The sequence below is a fragment of the Salmo trutta genome, chromosome 6 (assembly GCF_901001165.1).
Source record: "Salmo trutta chromosome 6, fSalTru1.1, whole genome shotgun sequence".
Lineage (NCBI taxonomy): Eukaryota > Metazoa > Chordata > Actinopteri > Salmoniformes > Salmonidae > Salmo > Salmo trutta.
This window is the reverse complement of record NC_042962.1, coordinates 10,537,379-10,558,449: the sequence shown is the minus strand read 5'-3', so window position 1 is coordinate 10,558,449 and position 21,071 is coordinate 10,537,379. Positions and strand designations below refer to the sequence as shown.

At 42.9% G+C, this 21,071-nt stretch overlaps 1 protein-coding gene and 1 long non-coding RNA gene across 2 annotated transcripts; both read right to left on the bottom strand.

The window, feature by feature from the left end:
- Positions 1-964: 964 nt before the first annotated feature.
- LOC115195397 (death-associated protein 1) lies at positions 965-20,488 on the bottom strand. Its single transcript, XM_029755215.1, has 4 exons — positions 20,294-20,488; positions 17,481-17,583; positions 10,291-10,333; positions 965-2,057 (listed from the first exon to the last, which is right to left on the bottom strand). The coding sequence occupies exons 1-4, from the start codon at positions 20,346-20,348 to the stop codon at positions 1,938-1,940; spliced, it is 321 nt and encodes a 106-aa protein (XP_029611075.1). The 5' UTR covers positions 20,349-20,488; the 3' UTR covers positions 965-1,937.
- LOC115195398 (uncharacterized) lies at positions 18,292-19,195 on the bottom strand. Its single transcript, XR_003878687.1, has 2 exons — positions 18,686-19,195; positions 18,292-18,398 (listed from the first exon to the last, which is right to left on the bottom strand). It is a non-coding gene; the product is annotated as an uncharacterized LOC115195398 (long non-coding RNA).
- Positions 20,489-21,071: the final 583 nt, after the last annotated feature.

The following is a 21,071-nucleotide window of genomic DNA, read 5'->3' as shown; positions in this document are numbered from 1 at the left end:
CAGACACATCTCAACATCAACTGTTCAGAGGAGACTGCTTGAGTCAGGCCTTCATGGTCGAATTGCTGCAAAGAAACCACTACTAATGGACACCAATAAGAAGAAGAAACTTGCTTGGGCCAAGAAACACGAGCAATGGACATTAGACCGGTGGAAATCTGTCTTTTGGTCTGATGACTCCAAATTTGAGATTTTTGGTTCCAACTGCCGTGTCTTTGTGAGACGCAGAGTAGGTGAATGAATTATCTCTGCAGGTGTGGTTCCCACCGTGAAGCATGGAGGAGGAGGTGTGATGGTGCGTTACTGGTGACAGTCTGATTTATTTAATGAACCAGCATGGCTACCATAGCATTCTGTGACGATATACCATCTGGTTTGCACTTATTTGTCATTTGTTTTTCAACAGGACAATGCCCCAAAACACACCCCCAGGCTGTGTAAGGGCTATTTGACCAAGAAGGAGAGTGATGGAGTGCTGCATCAGATGACCTGGCCTCCACAATCACCCGACCTCAACCCAATTGAGATGGTTTGGGATGAGTTGGACCGCAGAGTGAAGGAAAAGCAGCCAACAAGTACTCAACATATGTTGGAGCTCCTTCAAGACTGTTGGAAAAGCATTCCAGGTGATTACATCATGAAGCTGGTTGAATGTCAAGAGAGTACAAAGCTGTCAAGGCAAAGAGTGGCTACTTTGAAGAATCTTAAATATAAAAAAATATTGATTTAACACTTTTCGTATATAACATGATTCCATGTGTATTATTTCATAGTATTGATGTCTTCACTATTATTCCACAATGTAGAAAATAGTAAAAATAAAGAAAAACTTTAGAATGAGTAGGTGTCCAAAGTTTTGACTGGTACTGTATATGCAGGTTACTAAGGTTAACACACAACGTTTGTTCATGGACAATACAAAATGACATAATTACCCAGTAACATTGAAGACATAAAACAATGATTTTAAAGTTAAATCTTTATTTATTATGACAACCACACCTAAGTCCATTCACAGACTAAGGAATTTTTTTACACTTTATAAACTAAAAATCCTTCTTGATTAAATAAAGTCTGAAATTATAGTTGACATGAACAACACCTGGCATAAACGGGATATTGTGTGTGTGGTCTATGACAACCATAGAGAGACTCATCTTGTATCTGTGCCATTATAGCACCTCAACCCTAATCTCAATTTTGAAGTTGTCAGTTTTCTTCTTCGTCCCAATTGGCTCATCCCTCCTGATGACCCGGTTGGACATGACTCCAACAGGGTCACCAGGAGGGATCAGCCAATGAAGTTGGATGTCCCACTCAATTGACTACATTAAAAATGGTGGAAGGCCTTAATGGAAGGCCTTAATGGTAGAAGGCCTTCGCTGCCCATGCAAAGGCTGCCTCTAGGCAACTAGAGGCCTCTATCATTTTCTATGATGACAGGTTCTTTGTTCATAGAAAGTTAAGAACAAAGAGGAAATGGAATCATATGGAATGCTTAACAAGGGTTGCCCTGGTAACCTGAGCACTTGAAGATTGGGTGCATGCTTGATTGGGTTTCTGTAGTTCTTTGATTGGTTGATTTCTGTGGTTCCACACCGTTTCTTTCACATAATTGGTGGGTTGCAGGCTTAAGAAGCTGCTTTCTGGCTACTATGGTCTGTGAGGACAGTTGTGGCGGAAAAGCAGGAGCTTGAGCTCATCTCTGGCTTGTGATTGGTTGTTGGGTTGGTCGGAAGGCTGCTGTGGTACATTGATCACACTGCGTTGGCTTTCCCTTAGGCACAGATCTAGGATCAGCTTCCCTTCCTCAAAATCTTTACTTAAGCATTGGACGGGGTAAACACAAAACTGATCGTAGATCTGTGTTTGTGGTGATTACTTGCGAGGCCAGTTGTAGCAGAGTTAGTGGAGGGAGGGTAAGCTTGGTGGTAGCCTCACTTGCGGGGCTGGTGAATGTGCTGAGTGAGGTGCTGGTTCTGGGGCATCTTGGTGATAGATGGCTGGGGCTTCTGGTGAGCTACCTGAGCCGCTGCAGGGGTGAAGTCCTTATCACCCTGGGAACAGAACCACACAGACACTTAGTACAGCTATGTTACAGAATAGAGGCACTCACACACACAGAATCTCAGAATTCGTTGAAATGCATTTTTTTGTTACCACTAATATTAATATTTTCCTCAATCTGATTCCAGACCATTTATACAGAGCCCTATAGATACTGTTTACATGACACTGGCCTTAGTGCTCCTCCATGTAGTTTCTATCACTGGTATGTATAGGTAAAAGAACAGATTCGAATCGGATATGCATTTCTATTTGAGTCACTTCAAAAACTGCAAGTGTAAACAAGGCTATAGATAACAGTTGTGTTACAGTAGTGAAGTCAGAATATCTGAGGCTAGAGAACACACACACGACAGGCAAAACTGCAGTGTTTTTATGTGCCATGTCTGAGTTTTGTAATGTTCAAGAAGGCAAATCTCTTTTTGACCATAACCCCTATTGAAAACAATTTAGAGAGCTTAGATCTAGAAGCCAGGGAGGTGACAGACCTCGTTACCCAGGTTAGGAGGCCTACATCTGGGCATCTCATCACTCTGAACCCCCTTATACACAACTGGAGCTGGTACGATAAAAACTAACTAGTATGTAGTCTAAACTCTATAGGGAAATCTGTGTTGACGGTCTATGTTGTGTTTCATTCCCAGAAAGTCATACATTTTATTTTACCTTTATTTAACTAGGCAAGTCAGTTAAGAACAAATTCTTATTTTCAATGACAGCCCAGGAACAGTGGGTTAACTGCCATGTTCAGGGGCAGAACGACAGATTTGTACCTTATCAGCTCGGGGATTCGAACTTGCAACCTTTCGGTTACTAGCCCAACGCTCTAATCACTAGGCTACCCTGCCGCCCCATAGAGTAACTGTCCCTGCGGCCCCATAAAGTAACTGTCCAGTGAAAATCTTACTTTTAAAAAGTCAATTCTGTTAACTCATACCCAAATAATGTTGTTGACTAATTCTATATTCGTTTGTGGCCAAAGCATTGGATTTAAAAAATATATATATAATTTTAAAAACCCCACCTCAAACTTCTCTCTCAGAGGATGACCTGGCCAATCAGCAGTCTATACGCATGAATATTTTTAATGACCGGTATACGCCCACACCATTCTGTTGGGGTACGCCCACACCATTCTGTTGGGGTACGCCCACACCATTCTGTTGGGGTACGCCCACACCATTCTGTTGGGGTACGCCCACACCATTCTGTTGGGGTACGCCCACAACATTCCAACATTTGGAAGGAAAACTAGTTCACTCATATTGTAAATCATAGGTCAGGATGGGGATACATATAGACGTTTGATAGTTCAAGTTTTAAATGTTACATTCACAAGTACAGTGAAATGGCTTTCTTGCACACACTAAACCCAACAACGCAATAATCAATATCAATGTAGCACTAGAAATAACATAAAACAAAAACACACTAGAAATAAAAAGAACACAAGTAAGCATACTATACACAGGGTCAGCCAGTTCCAGTACCATATTTACAATGTGCAGGGATACTGGATTGATAGAGGTAGATATTTATAGGGTAAGGTGACTAGGCATCAGGATATATGATAAACAGAGTAGCAGAAGCGTATATGATAATTGCATGTGAGTTGGTGTGCATGTGTGTAGAGTCAGTGTAAATTATGTTGTTACAGCCTGAATTCAAAATGGATTCCACCCGCAAAAATCCCACGCAGACACAGAAAAACCCATACTGACAAAGTGAAAATATGTTTTTAGAATTGTTTGCAAATTAATTTATTTACATTGGATAAAAGCAGACACACAGAGCTACAAAATGGTATATCATACACTGCATTTGAGGAACAACCGGAAACTAATTCTGCTTTGAAAGTTGATAAACTTGTAACCCCTTTGAATGTTGTTTTGGTACCTACTGGAGAGCTCTTTGTCTACACCCATTCAGCATCGTTCACACCCTCTTAAGCTTTAGCCCCACCCATCTCTAAGGGTTGATCCGAGCGTTCTGTACTAACAACAGTCAAGCACTCAAGCTAACTGGCTAACGTTGGCTAGCTACTTCCAGACACAAAATGAGAAAACAGCTCACTGACCATTTTACTCTCCCTAGCAGAGCTGGTTAGGCTGTTTTTATGTTATCTAGAGCATGGTGACTTCAACTGTGCTGCTGGCAACAACTTACGCTTTTTTGCCAACGTTTACTGACACCGGCCATATTCAACGGGTGTCGAGCTTTCGTAAATTTGTCAGTTATTCTACACTCTGGCACACTCAGACGAGTGCGCTCTGAAATCAGAGTAGATAGCCAGAGTGAATTTACCAGCTACTGTACATCTATCAACAGTTGTCGCAGTGACATCATAAACATTATATTTAAATGGTTACTTGCATAGTGGAGTCTTTTGTTTAGACATGTAGCTATCTAGGTAAACAATGAACCATAATCCCAACTCATGACGTTACTACCCTGCATGAATCTGCAGGTAGCTAATCAACCAGGTTCAATGTCAGCTAGCTAACATTAGTCTATAACTAGCCAAGCAAATGGCTCTGAGATACGAATAATAAGATCATACACGTAACGTTAGCTGGCTAGCTACATTTTAACTTGAAATGAAAATGACAATTAGAAACGTGTAATATCTGAAAACGTAGCTAGCTAGACTATCTTACCCGTATACGTCATGGATGGACGCTTCTCCCTGTCACAGATGCCATGGTTGCCCTTAGTTTGAAGATGTAATCTGGAGACAGGTATATTCTCCATCTCCTTAGCTATCATAGTCTAATTCCACTGACTTCAAAACCTGGTCCTCCAGAAAGTGGAGAGCAACACTTATGCAGTTCCACTACACGATACATCTTTAAACATGCCACATTAGACAGGATTACCTACACATAATGAACAGCTCAAATATACAGAAGCGTGTTATATGGCAGACCAATCCTAACTCATCTCTCAGCATGTCCAGCCCACTCATTATCTCAGCCAACCATGGCTACCCGGAAGGTTGCTAAAGTTTACATTCAAATGGCTCTCTTGTGAAGTAGTGACCCGCGACATACGCCTAGTTTCCTGAAACGAGTCACATTTTCAAGTCTTGCCAAAGATTTTTAAGACGATTTAAGTCAAAACTGTAATTAGGCCACTCAGGAGAATTCAATATTATCTTGGTAAGCAACTCCAGTGTATATTTGGCCTTGTGTTTTAAGTCATTGTCCTGCTGAAAGGTGCATTTGTCTCCCATTGTCTGGTGGAAAGCAGACTGAACCATGTTTTCCTCTAGGATTTTGCCTGTGCTTAGCTTTATTCCATTTCTTTTTATCCCCCAAAAAAGCTCCATAGTCCTTGCCAATGACAAGCATACCGATAACATGATGCAGCCACCACCACGCCTGAAAATATGAAGTGGCACTCAGTGTTGGATTTTCCACAAACATAACACTTTGTATTCAGGAATTTTTTTGCTGTTTTACTATAGCCTTATGGCAAATAGGATGCATGTTTTACAATATTTCTTATTCTGTACAGGCTTCTTTTCATTAAGTTAGTATTGTGGAGTAACTACCATATTGTTAATCCATCCTCAATTTTCTCCTATCACAGCCATTAAACTCTGTTTTAAAACCACCATTGGCTTCATGGTGAAATCTCTGAGCGGTTTCCTTCCTCTCCGGCAATGGAGTTAGGAAGGACGCCTATATCTTTGTAGTGACTGGGTGTATTGATACCCCATCCAAAATGTAATTCAATACTTCAAGATTAAAGTATTATTTTTACCCATCTACCAATAGGTGCCCTTCTTTGCAAAACATTGGAAAACCTCCCTGACCTGTGTGGTTGAATCTGTGTTTGAAAATCACTGCGCGACTGACAGACCTTACAGATAATTGTACATGGCCAAAAGTATTATGCTCGAACATCTCATTCCAAAATCATGGGCATTAATATGGAGTTGGTCCCCCCCTTTGCTGCTATAACAGCCTCCACTCTCCTGGGAAGAATTTCCACTAGATGTTGCAACAATGCTTCCATTCAGCTACAAGAGCATTAGTGAGGTTGGGCACTGATGTTGGGCGATTAGGCCTGGCTCACAGTCGGCGTTCCAATTCATCCCAAAGGTGTTCGATCGAGTTGAGATTAGGGCTCTGTGCAAGCCAGTCAAGTTCATCCAGACCGATCGACAAACCATTTCCGTATGGTCCTCGCTTTGTGCACTGGGGAATTATGCTGAAACAAAAACAAATAAAGGGCCTTCCCCAAACTGTTGCCACAAAGTTGGAAGCACAGAATTGTCTAGAATGTCATTGTATGCTGTAGCGTTAAGATTTCCCTTCACTGGAACTAAGGGGCCTAGCCAGAACCATGAAAAAACAGCCCCAGACCATTATTCCTCCTCCACCAGACTTTACAGTTGGCACTATGCATTCAGCCAGGTAGCGTTCTCCTGGCATCTGACAAACCCAGATTCGTCCGTCGGACTGCCAGATGGTGAAGCGTGATCCATCACACATTTCCACTGCTCTAGAATCCAATGGCGGCATGCTTTACACCACTCCAGCAGACGCTTGGCATTGTGCATGCTGATCCTAGGCTTGTGTGAGGCTGCTCGGCTATGGAAACCCATTTCATGAAGCTCCCGGCGAACAGTTATTGTGCTGACGTTGCTTCCAGAGGCAGTTTGGAACTTTGTAGTGAGTGTTGCAACCGAGGACAGACAATTTTTATGCGCTGCGCGCTTCAGCACTCGGCGGTCCCGTTCTGTGAGCTTGTGTGGCCAGCCACTTCGCAGCTGAGCCGTTGTTGCTCCTAGGCGTTTCCACTTCACAATAACATCACTTAGTTGACCGGGGCAGCTCTAGAAGGGCAGAAATTCTACAAACTGACTTGTTGGAAAAGTGGCATCCTATGATGGTGCCACGTTGGAAGTCACTGAGCTCTTCAGTACGGGCCATTCTACTGCCAATACTTATCTATGGAGATTGCATGGCTGTGTGCTCAATTTTATACACAGCAACAGGTTTGACTGAAATGGCCTAATCCACACATTTGAAGGGGTGTCCACATACTTTTGGCCATGTCGTGTAATTGTATGTGTAGGGTACAGCGAGGAGCTTGTCATTCAAAAATCATGTGAAACACTATTATTGTACACATAGTGAGTCCATGTAACTTATTATGGGACTTTAAGCAAAGGAGTTGAAAACTTTGACTCAAGACATTTCAACTTTTAATTTTTTATTAATTTGTCAAAATATCATTCCACTTTGACATTGAGTATTATGAGTATTGTGTGTAGGCCAGTGAACACAATCTCAATTTAATCCCTTTTAAATTCAGGCTGTAACACAACATTTTCAAAAAGTCAAGGCGTATGAATACTTTCTGAAGGCACTGTATTTGCATATTGTGTGTGTGTGAGCAAATTATGAAGAATTGTGTGTGTTGGAGTGTCAGTGTCCATAGAGAAAAATTAAATACAAAGGTCAACTCAGATAGTCCATCTAGCTATTTAGTTAGCTTTATGGCTTGGGAACAGAAGCTGTTTAGGAGCCTGTTGATGTAAGACTTAAAGCACCGGTACCGTGCGGAAGCAGTGAGAAGAGTTTATGGCTTGGGTGGCTTGAGTCTAATGATTTTCCGGGCCTCCGTTTTACACCGCCTGATATAGAGGTCCTGGATGGCGGAGAGCTCAGCCCCATGTACTGGGCTGTCTGCACCACCCTCTGTAGTGCCAAATCTTTTCAACCTCCTGAGGGGGAAGAGGCGCGTGTGTGGACCATTTTAAGTCCTTAATGGATGTGGACACTGAGGAACTTGAAGCTCTTGACCCGCTCCACTGCAACCCCATCGATGTGGTTGGGGCTGCAGGACTAAGCACACACCCCTGTGTTGAGGATGAGTGTGGCGGAGGTTAAGTTACCTACAATGGCTGTGCGGTTTTGCTGGTTATTGGAGGGAACTGGAACACACCACTGTTGTACACATTGATCCAGAGCATCCCAAACATACTCAATGGGTGACATATCTGGCGAGTATGCAGGCCATGGAAGATCTGGAACATTTTCAGCTTCCAGGAATAGTGTAAAGCTTATGCCTGCCCATACCATAACCCCACCTCCACCATGGAGCACACCGTTTACAATGTTGACATCAGCAAACCGCTCGCCCACACGACGCCATCCAAGCTGTCTGCCAGCTGCCCGGTACAGTTCAAACCGGGATTCATCCATGAAGAGCACACTTTTCCAGCGTGCCACTGACCAGCGAAGGTGAGCATACTGGACATACTGCCAAATTCTCTAAAATGTAATTTGAGGCAGCTTATGGTAGAGAAATTAACATTCAATTATCTGGCAACAGCTCTGATGGACATTTCTGCAGTCAGCATGCCAATTGCACAAACTTGAGACATCTGTGGCATTGTGTGACAAAACTGCACATTTTAGTGTGACCTTTGTCCCCAGCACAAGGTACACCTGTGTAATGAGCATGCTGTTTTATCAGCTTCTTGATATGCCACACCTGTCCGGTGGATGGATTATCTTGGTAAAAGGAGAAATGCTCAATAACAGGGATTAAACAAATTTGGGCACAACATTTGAGAGGGATAAGCTATTTGTGTTTATGGAAAAGTTCTGGGATATTTTATTTCACCTCATGAAACATGGGACCAACACTTTACATGTTGCGTTTATATTTCTGTTCAGTATAGTGTAGAGATTTATTGTACCATCTAAACCGCTGTGAAATATATTTACTTAAAGCAAAAATATTGTTGTTTCAGCAGTTTGAAGCTGGTGAACAAAACCGAACGTCAAAGACACAAAAGAACGGAAGCATAGAAATATCGCACATAGAACAGATCTACCACTTCTTACACGGAACCCAAACCGGCTGCGTACGTGCGCCATCGTGCATAAATGTATTTTGTCCCCCCCCACCAAACGCGATAACGACACACAGGTTAAAATATCAAAACAAACTCTGAACCAATTACATTAATTTGGGGACAGGTCGAAAAGCATTAAACATTTATGGCAATTTAGCTAGTACTTGCTAGCTAATTTGTTCTATTTTAGCCTTTGGCAACGCAGACGCTCGTTGGCGCACGCGAGCAGTGTGGGTGCAATAATTGAATAACAGATTTCTACATTTATTTTGCAACGCTCGCGCAAGCGATGCGAGCGGTGTAGTCAGGGTATTAGACTTGCTTTCAAGTAGAATGATAGATCTACAACTCGCATTTCTATGTGTATTTGTTCAGGTCACCCAAAAAGTGACATATTGATACTTTAATGATGCAGAATTAAAATGGCTGGCAACCAGAAAAGACAGTAACGCAGAAAGAAAGAGAGAAAGGTAGGGTTTGAGAGAGATCTCTCTCCATAGGAATGCAATATAATTGAGTGGAATTTAGACCGTGTTAACCCCTGGTTCACCAAACCTCAACAGATAGATCTGAGGCAGTAAGGCTAGCCTTTATCAGGGAGATGTAGCTCCTCTCTCCAAGGTCATCTCAGTGGGAGAATATAAAGTCATCTGTCCAGCTGCCCCCTGGTTCACCAGGCTTTATTTAAGGCCTGTCGCAGCCTGCAGGCGTGTTGGAGGATACATGGAAAGACTGGGGGTAGAGCCAGAGAGGTAAAGGGCCTGCAGGCGTGTTGGAGGACACATGGAAAGACTGGGGGTAGAGCCAGAGAGGTAAAGGGCCTGCAGGCGTGTTGGAGGACACATGGAAAGACTGGGGGTAGAGACAGAGAGGTAAAGGGCCTGTAGGCATGTTGGAGGATACATGGAAAGACTGGGGGTAGAGCCAGAGAGGTAAAGGGCCTGTAGGCGTGTTGGAGGACACATGGAAAGACTGGGGGTAGAGCCAGAGGTAAAGGGCCTGCAGGTGTGTTGGAGGACACATGGAAAGACTGGGGGTAGAGCCAGAGAGGTAAAGGGCCTGCAGGTGTGTTGGAGGACACATGGAAAGACTGGGGGTAGAGCCAGAGAGGTAAAGGGCCTGTCGCAGCCTGCAGGTGTGTTGGAGGATACAGGGAAAGACTGGGGGTAGAGCCAGAGAGCTAGTCACAGCCTGCAGGTGTAATAACAGACAGATAGAGGATTAAAAAGGTACAGATGGTAAGTAGGAACCACAGGGGGGTGAGCTTAGACAGGGGGGTCAGTATGGCGTATAAGTGGAAAGGGGTGGGCTAAGGTGTGTGTGTGTGTGTGTGTGTGACCACTTACCTTTGTAACCACTCCTGAAACGACCACAGTGGGCTTTGGTGGGCTAGACAGAGAGACAGAAAGAGAGCGAGGTTAAAAAAAACAGACTGACCATCTCCATGTCAATACTCTGACGGGACAAAATGACATTTTGTTGAGATGAAACGTCAGTGTCAATATCAAAACCACTGACCATCGACTTTCTTTTTCAGGATGTTACAAAGACAGGAACAGAAATTGCTTGTGTTTGATCCCATTGAACAGTGAGTGTTATAAGGAAAGAAACATCCTGGCCAAGTATAGACTCCAGAGGGAGAGACTGCAGAGAGAGAGAAAAGAGGAGAGCGAGAACAGAGGAGAGAGAGCCCTGAGCTCAGCCACAGTATCGTGGTTCTGTGGACCTGCCTGCCAACCTGCTAAATGACTACCATTAATCCTGGTCTGGATCTACACTGCAACTCAAACAGCAGACAGGAGGGAGGGGTGAGAACACACCTTTGGAGCAGAGAGAGAGAGGAAAAGGGTTGAGAGGGAAGGAAGGAGAGGGTTGAGAGGGAAGGAAGGAGAGAGAGAGGAAAAGGGTTGAGAGGGAAGGAATGAGAGAAAGCAGGATTATTCCAAGGTGGACATGGACCTTGACATGAGAAACGAGTCCGGTCTAGTGTAACAGCAGAACTATTACAGGAGGTAAAATGCTGTCCTCAGCCACTACCTCTGGATGTTTGGGCAGGGCTACAGGGAGACATAAAGTAACACACACTTAAGGTCGTCTACATATTGTAGCTAGCATCCATGGTACAACACCCGCGACCTTGTCAAGAAGTTAACAACTAACCTAACGTAGCAAGCCTAAAAGAAAAGCCTAAAACTACATCCCCTACATACTGGTCTTGACCCCGAAAAATAATACAAATAATAACTTCTGCACTGTTCAATCAATCCAGAAATGTGAAGGAGGAGTTAAGATGGAGTGTCGCCATGTTAACATCCAAAAGAGGAAGTCAGGTCACAGGGTCTATTTCCATTGTTCCCTCCAATTTCAGTTGTGATGAGCACAAACTGTGCAACTTCCAGTGCTCGTTCACTGTGATCACTGAGGCTGTACCCGCTTTAACTTACATGTTGTGTTTGATGCAAGAAACCACTTTACAAAATTAAATGCATTGCTATTACTCTGCCATTTTTAAAGTCATGCCCCCCTCAGTCCTTGACTTTTCTTAAATAAGTGTATGATAGAATCTTAATATGACAACAGAAATGAAGTTATAACCAGTTTAAGGAGGGAATGTCATTTTTAAAACGTCCCCCCCCCACCCCCCCACCCCATTGCCCCTCCTGACAGCAGAACCTGCGGCGCTCATTCTCCACTCGTCAGCCCGAGCCTCGTCAGCCCGAGCCGAGCCTCGTCAGCCCGAGCCGAGCCTCGTCAGCCCGAGCCGAGCCTCGTCAGCCCGAGCCGAGCCTCGTCAGCCCGAGCCTCGTCAGCCCGAGCCTCGTCAGCCCGAGCCTCGTCAGCCCGAGCCTCGTCAGCCCGAGCTTTAACCTACACCTCCGAGGCCTGAGCGCAAAAAAAGCGAGAACACGACCGCACAACCACCAAATAAAACTGAGACAGGAAGGGATGGCTCCATTTAGATAGAACAAGCCGGTGACAATGCTACGGGACGATTATCTGCACAAAATGTCACCACAGAGAGCAGGCTCTACATCTCAAAACAACAACAACGCACTCACCAGCTTTCGTTGTTTATGTGACATGCTCCAACAGATGACATTGTGTGAAGACACACCATTAAGCACTAGCAGACAATAATTGACTGCGGTCATATCGACACATTCATTATAATGCCATTATTGCTTCTGTGCTGATTTTCACAATTTATTAAGTACATTTGGTGCTTATAATGATGTTTAGGCTCCTGATTTTTCATTTGATTGTGTGTCTTGCTGACCGTGCATCTTAGGTTGGGATATTTTTTGTATTTTAGTCAATATGAAAAGACAACATTACCGCAATCCAACAGATTTGCTTTTTGATTCCTAGTTGTAAAAAAGGCACTCCACAAATAAAAATCGAATACTTGAATGTGTTTAGTTTACATTTATTTTTACATACAGCCTACAGTAACAAACTCATGAAAATGCTAGTGTTCATTTAAATATATATATTTTCATATTCTAACATTACCCAAGACCTTTATAAACAGAACCAAATTATTATTTTTGTGATAGCATAAATGTATTAATTACAAGGTCAGATTGACTGCTCATTAGCTTGAGGGGGTCCCGAGGCCAAGCGGTTCTAGTGTTAACCGGCAGAATATCTACTGTCAAAATTAATATTTTGCCACAGTTGAATTTCTGTACTTCAATGACACCCATTGTTCCCTCATCTGGCTATTGGTATAAAATTCAGTGTGGTTTCAAAATGTATTTGGCATGGTAAGCGATCCCAGATAAAAATGTAACTTACAAAAGAGCTAAAGACACAGGACTAGCCGTACCCAACTTTAAATTGTATTTCCAGGCACTAGCGTTTCGCTCCATCCAAAATTGGTTGAGACATGATTCTTCTGCCCCCTAGCTGAGTATAGAGAGAAATGTGGTGTCTCGTATTGCCCTGGGAGAGGTGGTCTACACTGATATAACCCCTAAACAATGTAAACTACGCTTCGTCCTATTACTGCTCACACTATTTCTATTTGGCACAGAATTGAAAAACAATGTAACTGGGAATGAAGATAGCATGTCCATACTCCAATACTTCACAATAATGCCTTGCGATCTGGAGGGTGGCCTTTTGCCTCCCCCAAATGTGGAATCTGTACCCCTGGATGGAGACATGTTGGCTGGGTGGGGGCCCACTTCTTTTTGGTTCTCTTTATTATTACGTCAACATATGATATAGTTGTATCTTTAGAGAGAGAGACAGAGGTTAGTGTTCATATTTCACAACCGGGGCCTCTTCTATTCAGCCACAAGAGCATTAGTGAGGTCGGACACTGATGTTAGACGATTAGGCCTGGTTCGTAGTCTGCATTTCAATTCAAACCCATTTCATGAAGCTCCCGACGAACAGTTCTTGTGCCAACGTTGTTTCCAGAGGAAGTTTGGAACTCGGTAGTGAATGTTGCAACCGAGGACAGGCAATTTCTTACACGCTACAGCACTTGGCGGTCCCGTTCTGTGCGCTTGTGTGGCCTACCACTGCATGGCTGAGCCATTGTTGCTCCTAGATGTTTCCACTTCACAATAACAGCATTTACAGTTGACCCGGGCAGCAATTTGACGAACTGACTTGGTGGAAAGGTGGCATCCTATGACGGTGCCACGTTGAAAGTCACTGAGCTCTTCAGTAAGGCCATTCTACTGCCAATGTTTGTCTATGGAGATTGCATGACTGTGTGCTCAATTTTATACTAGTCAGCAACGGGTGTGGCTGAAATAGCCGAATCCACATATACTTCTGGCCATGTAGTGTCTCATTTTTATTTTGAATCCCAGCCCCCGCAGGAGGCCTTTTGGTAGGCTGTCATTGTAAATAAGAATTTGTTCTTAACCGTCTTGCCTAGTTAAAAAAAGGTTAAATAAAAAAACTAATGAGCAGACCAGATCATCATGAGCACTCACCTTAACTTAGATAAATATCAACATGGAGATCTACCATTGAGTGAGTTATTGAGACGAGTCCCCATGCTTGTCTCAAATCAGCGCAATGGTGCTGGCCCAATCAAATACGGTGATGAAATTATAGCTGACCACACGCTGGAAAATGATTTAACACCAAAAAAAAATAAGAAACGGATGACTTTAGGAGTTGCAGTAAGTAAAGATTTGATACATGCCTTCAAAGGCATTAGCCTACTTTATGGAATATTCTGGTCACTCACTGATAGTCATTCTCACAGTAATAATTTATCGATTCATCCAGTTGGTTAACAAAATGTATGTGGTGAGCTTTACAAAATGATGTGTGAAGTGTATACTTTACGGGCAGCGCGCACTTTACAAACAGTGTACATTTTGCCACGAGGATGGTAACAGCTTAGTAACAGGCGCAGCTTACCAAACATCATTATGAAGCGTCAAATCTCATGAACGATGAAGCAACGACTAGTCATATTTTTGGTTGTGCAAAACATTTGACCAATCATTTAAGGCCAACTTTTTTTTAAAACATTTTTACACCCAACTGGTGCAACCGGTCCCAGAAGACCAGGAAGTGTTTGTGGCAGAGCAGAGTTGACCATGGTGAAAACGCTCTGTTGACTTCACTGTCAACTTCCTGACTGGCTTCAACAGTTCAAGATTTACTTGGACTGGGAGAGCGAACCAAGCCTCTCTACCCCCCTCTCAGTCTGTCCATCTCTCGCTCTCTCTCCTCCCATCCATCTTAGAGGTCTAAATTGTATGTGACAGGCGTTCCCTTGGCGACTCCGCTCCACATTTACACAGAATCCACCTGCCCACTGTCGAGAGCAGGTGGACACACACATGCACAAACTCTAAACTAGCTCTTTAATGAGCGACAGCTTGTGCCAGAACTAGGGCAAGAGCCAAGTTGCATGCATCAGTGGGGATTTCTACTGCATTTCACACGGGCAGATTCACAGCCGCCTCTGATCTCTCCAGAGAAAACCCGGAACCATTACGGCAGCCTCCCTCTTCAGGCCAGGATGGAAGGTAAGCCTCTCTCTGTGGTCCAGCTACCACACACAGCAACCACTCTCCTCCTCTACCACCACACACGTTCAGAAGTTTGGGGTCACTTAAAAATGTCCTTGTTTTTGAAGGAAAAGCAATTTTTTTTGGTCCATTAAAATAACATCAAATTGATCAGAAATACAGTGTAGACATTGTTAATGTTGTCTACATAGGCGTACAGAGGCCCATTATCAGCAACCACCACTCCTGTGTTCCAATGTCACATTTTGTTAGCTAATTCAAGTTTGTCATTTTAAAAGGCTAATTGATCATTAGAAAACCCTTTTTCAATTATATTAGCACAGCTGAAAACTGTTGTTCTGATTAAAGGCGGCCAGTTTTATTGCTTCTTTAGACTAGCTGAGTATCTGGAGCGTCAGCATTTGTGGGTTCGATTACAGGCTCAAAATGGCCAGAAACAAATAACTTTCTTTTGAAACTCATCAGCCTATTCTTGTTCTGAGAAATTATGGCTATTCCATGCGAGAAATTGCCAAGAAACTGAAGATCTCGTACAATGCTGTGTACTACTCCCTTCACAGAACAGCGCAAACTGGCTCTAACCAGAATAGAAAGAGTGGGAGGCCCAGGTGCACCACTGAGGAAGAGGACAAGTACATTGGAGTGTCTAGTTTGAGAAACAGACGCCTCACAAGTCCTCAACTGGCAGCTTCATTAAATAGTACCCGCAAAAGACCAGTCTCAACGTCAACAGTGAAGAGGCGACTCCGGGACGCTGGCGGTATGACAGCTGCGTGGTCCCATGGTGTTTATACTTGTGTACTACTGTTTGTACAGATGAACATGGTACCTTCAGGCATTTGGAAATTGCTCCCAAGGATGAACCAGAATTGTGGAGGTCTACAATTTTTTCTGAGGTCTTGGCTGATTTCTTTTGATTTTCCCATGATGTCAAGCAAAGAGGCACTGAGTTTGAAGGTAGGCCTTGAAATACATCCACTGGTACACCTCCAATTGACTCAAATGATGTCAATTAGCCTATCAGAAGCTTCTAAAGCCATGACATAATTTTCTGGAATTTTCCAAGCTGTTTAAAGGCACAGTCAACATAGTGTATTTAAACTTCTGACCCACTGGGATTGTGATATAATTCACTGTAAGTGAAATAATCTGTCTGTTAACAAATTGTTTGAAAATGTACTTGTGTCATGCAAAGTAGATGTCCTAACCAACATGCCAAAACTATAGTTTGTCAACAAGAAATTTGTGGAGTGGTTGAAAAACGAGCTTTAATGACTCCAACCTAAGTGTATGTAAACTTCCGACTTCAACTGTGTGTGTGTGTGTGTGTGTGTGTGTGTGTGTGTGTGTGTGTGTATGTCTCTGTGTCTGTCGGTCTCTCTGAGAAAAGTTCCTCCAGAGTACTACAGAAATGTAAATTAATTACAGTACATATTGTATACATGTTCCATTAAAAGATAGACAGAGAGTTTGTTGTCGGTCAGACCACTGCAGAGTCAAGAGAAATCGTGTGACTACTACACTCCTGAATAGGGAAGTCTTCTCTAGACAGGCTCAGTAGAGGGCACACCCTACCGGGTGCATTCCAATACCCTAAACCTCTTGCCCTGTTTACTTTTCCAGACCTAACGACAGATCTTGTTTGCTCTTAAGGACATTCTATTGTTGTAATATTATAAAATGTTATAGCGTACACTTGTATTGGTGGAGCAGTGTACCTTTGTTTAGCGCACAATGTATTGTGTGATGTATGGTTGTATTAATGATGCAGACTATTGTTTTGTTGTGTTGTTCCTGTTTGGACCCCAGGAAGAGTAGTGGCTGCCTTGGCAGGAACTAAGGGGATCCTAATAAAATACTAGACTAGCTGAGTTTGAATGATTCCATAGAACTCAACAGGTTGTTCAACCGTTCGGTTGTCTTTGCAGAGTACACTCAACAGACGCGTGCACGTACGCACAAAGAAGCGCACGCACGCACGCACGCACACACAGGTAGTGAGGTGGGAATATTTCACCTGTATAAACAGACATTTCTCAAGAGTGGAGACGCAGAGCGGAACTTAGCAGGGGTGTAAAGCACCATGCATTTACCCAACATTCAGTATAGCCTCAAACATACACAACACATTAATGAAGCCTCAGACACATGTTCAGAAAAACCACTAAACAGTAGGCGATAACAACCATCTAAGTAAAACAAGGTGGCCCTCACCTTGTTGAACAGATAGTATCAGAACTGGTTGTTTTCTCCTCTAGTACAGCTACCGGCCAATCACGGGTTATTTGGTGAATTAGAGGGTAAGTGGCTTGTTTGTAGAATGTTCTCACCAGTTCTAAAAATGAAACATTAGGACTCTGTGTGTGTGTGTGTGTGTGTGTGTGTGTGTGTGTGTGTGTGTGTGTGTGTGTGTGTGTGTGTGTGTGTGTGTGTGTGTGTGTGTGTGTGTATTGATAATAAAAGAAGCAAGAGTGTTCTGGCATGCTATTCAGAGGCCACAGGTCAAAGTTTAGTGTGTGTGTTACCTAGGTTCCTCCACAAAGTCCTCGTCCTCGTCTTTGATGGGAGGGGTCTCAGGTGGAGCTGCTCCCTGGTGCTTCTGCACTATCCTCATCCCCCCTGCCTTTACTGTCACACACACAGACACGCAATTAGCTACACTAGGACGGTTACACATTAACAAACAAACACGCACATTAATAAAACACTAAAACTGTAACATATTAACAAACACACACCACATGCACGTTGACACACATTAGGACAGCTTCTACCAAACGGTCCATGCTATCCGGGACCTTGGGACGTCCCTACCCCATTGAAGTTGACATTTAAAATGGTTAAGTTAAGGGTTAGGTAAGGGTTTAGGGTAGGGACGTCCCAAGGATCCCAGATAGCAGATACCTTTCCCAAACTCGGTCCTGGGGACCCCAAAGGGTGCACATTTAGTGTTTGGTCCTAGCACCACACAGCTGTTTCAAATAATCAACGCATCAACTCTAAACCCAAAACGTTACTTTTCCTAACCTGCTGCGTAGATTGTCCTACACTTGCTATGAAAAGTCAATTTTGACAAAAGCTGTATCCCTTCTAGGCAAAACCATCCCCAGGACTGAGTTTGGGAAGCTCTGCATTAGGGTACAGGGTAGATAAAAGGCTCAGGAAAAATGAAAATGTCCTTCACCAAAGCAGTTAAATAAACCACAGACAGACAGATAATCAGATAGCCTAACTGGGCGACAGGCCAATCAGTGTGATATAAAGGACATACAGTAGATAGCTTGTGATCCAGAATGAAGACAGTGATTGCACTCATATCATGCTGAAATACATATATTTTTTTACATTTAGCAGGCGCTCTAATCCAGAGCGATTTAAGGCGTCAGCATGCTTCAGTTCGTCTGGTGCCTAAACGAGTGTGCTCACATACTCCCTTAAAAGACCTTTGTTTGAAAAATTAGAAAAAGCAGTAATAGTTCTGTTTGTCCATTTTGAGACACCGTAGCCAGTATACACTTCCTCAAAATTGTCTGAATTAATCTAAGATAACTCAGTAAATCTGTCATTAATTTTGACGTTTTTGCAGAGAAGATCTTAGTGACTCAATTTTACATCTAACTAAGATGTTTGGTGCAGTATTTCACAATGAAAAAAATTGCATGAAAATGAGTCATCTCATTGAATGACAAAGACTCGTCGCTGTAAATGAGTGTTTTTTCAGTCAACTTACCTGGTAAAATATGAGTTAAATAAATACAAAATAAATGTATTGAAGAATCCCTACTGTTGATCAATCACCGACAAAGGGGCGTAGACTTCAGATACTGACTTCGGCTTATCTCAAGAAAAAAAGTGCCCCCCCGAACAACCAAAAAAACCTTGCCGAAGTCCAAAACGTCACAAAATGTTGTCATAATATATGCACAAACTCTTACGAACAGTTTCGGCTGGGAAGCATATGGACGCCTTTACAGTAGTGAGTGCATAGGCCTACAGTTTGTGCTGGTCCCCCTTGAAAATCAAACCCAAATACTCCATCTAAACGTGAATTGATTCTCAATTGCAGTACGGTTCTAGAAGCATATCCCTCTACTTTCATATCACATCAAAATAATTTCACAAAATCAAAATACACATACTGTACACTGATTTAACCGGTTTTAACAGCAAACAGTATTTTTCAGTGACAACACTTTTATATTTTATTTAACTAGGCAAGTCAGTTAAGAACAAATTTGTATTTTACAATGACGGTCTATCCCGTCCAAACCCAGACAACGCTGGGCCAATTGGGCGCCGCCCAATGGGACTCCCGATTATGATACAGCCCGGGATCAAACCAGGGTCTGTAGTGACGCCTCTTGCACTGAGATGCAGTGTCTTACACCACTGTGCCACTCAAGAGCTGTGTGGGGTCTGTCTTCCGTTTACACACAGCACAGACGTTCAGAAAAGCAGATAGCTAATTAGTACAGGTAGTCCACATTGTCTTCCTAATTCACACAGGTCGTCTGTTTTCCCTAAACAAGCGCTGTAACATGGAAATGTGGCCATGTGGGAATCCTAACCCTATAAAAGGTGTATCACTTTAACCTTTTTTTGTGAAAAGATAAGGTACTTATGCTTCCAAAACCGTACCGTTCAGAGAGTCACGGCTCTTAAAACTCCCGCATATAGAAGACACCTTTGTCCAATGACTCATGTAACTGAGCATTATGATCAAGGGCTAATCCCATTCCTGCATTGAGGTATGTTTTTCGACCCATATCTTTGCACCGCTCCATGGTGTTAATGTAACTCCTAATTGCGTACTGACCCCAGTGCAGCCCGGTGTAAACATGCGTAATGGGAGGAAACAGTGTCTTCTGGCAATTATGGCATACTATCGTGCCCTACTTTCTGTCCACGTACTCCTTAGGCGTTATCAGATTTCCCAGACTTTTACAGGTAGCTTCCACGATACTAAGCTATAATCCAATATATATAGCTTTAATGGCACGTCTATCAAATTGTCTTGCAAGATGAAGTCGTATTCGATAGGCGTGGTGTGGATCAGGCGTTTAGCTAACGTTACAATATGGCACGTCATCCGGGAAATAGGACCTAACGACAGAAAAACAAACTGATTTAATTGCTAAACTATACGATATTGTTCAACAGCAGCACATGTTAGAGTACACACATGTTAGTCTACTTGAAATGTATGTATATCTAACTAACGTTGTCAAATGCAATTATTGACATAGGCCTAATGCATATGCCGTGATACGTCAGCTGAACCATGAATACGAAAAGCGATGTTGCTTGTGCTGTAAAAAAGCAACATAAGGTTCAATACCAGCCGGGAGGTGTCCTCCTTTGGTCTCGATTTTCTCCTTCGGCGGCGAAGACATATCTAACTAATATCTGTCGGAAGCGTGTGAAAAAAAAACTCGTTTAAATAGCTATTCCTTTTCTTTTCTGGGGGTAAACAGCAGCAGTCGACTTCAGTCCAGTTCGTCAACGTGGCTTCTTGTTTGGCAACTGTGCGTGATGACGACATAGAAAATATCAGACAAATAGGAAAGTCAAGTTTAGTCTGACGTCGGGAGGGTGGTACGGGAGGCGGCTGGTGCCAGAATAAAGAATTTCCCATGGATAGATACTGTAAAAGCAGGCAATCGTATCTCTCTCTCTGGCTCTCTCAATCAATCAAAAGGCAAGGAGGTTACTGCTTTCCTTCTCTCCTTTTTTTTTATAGAACCAAGTAGATTTAAGTCATAACATAAACAACATGTAAGTGTACAGTGCCTTCAGAAAGTATTCATGCCCCTGATTTACTGCACATTTTGTTGTGTTATAGCCTGAATTCTAAATTGATTAAATGTATGTATGTATGTATGTATGTATGTATGTATGTATGTATGTATGTATGTATGTATGTATATATATATATATGAGTGTGTAAACTGAAGGAGGTTGCTGGCATCTTAATTGGGGAGGACAGGCTCGTGGTAATGGCTGGAGTAGAATAGGGTGGATAATAAAAAATCCCCATCAAAATCTGTTTAAACTATAGATATCTGTTTTTGTATTGGCTGCGTCTCAAACCACTGCATCCATCTATGTTGGCCTTC

What these genes read in the sequence shown, in the direction of transcription:
- LOC115195397 (XM_029755215.1), bottom strand. Translation starts at nt 20,348, where the DNA reads ATGTCTTCGCCGCCGAAGGAGAAAATCGAGACCAAAGGAGGACACCTC. An exon ending in AGGAGGACACCTCCCGGCTG is followed by an intron (nt 17,584 to 20,293) that starts GTATTGAACCTT and finishes TGTGTGTGACAG; the next exon opens with TAAAGGCAGGGGGGATGAGG. An exon ending in TTTCAGGAGTGGTTACAAAG is followed by an intron (nt 2,058 to 10,290) that starts GTAAGTGGTCAC and finishes TTCTGTTCCCAG; the next exon opens with GGTGATAAGGACTTCACCCC.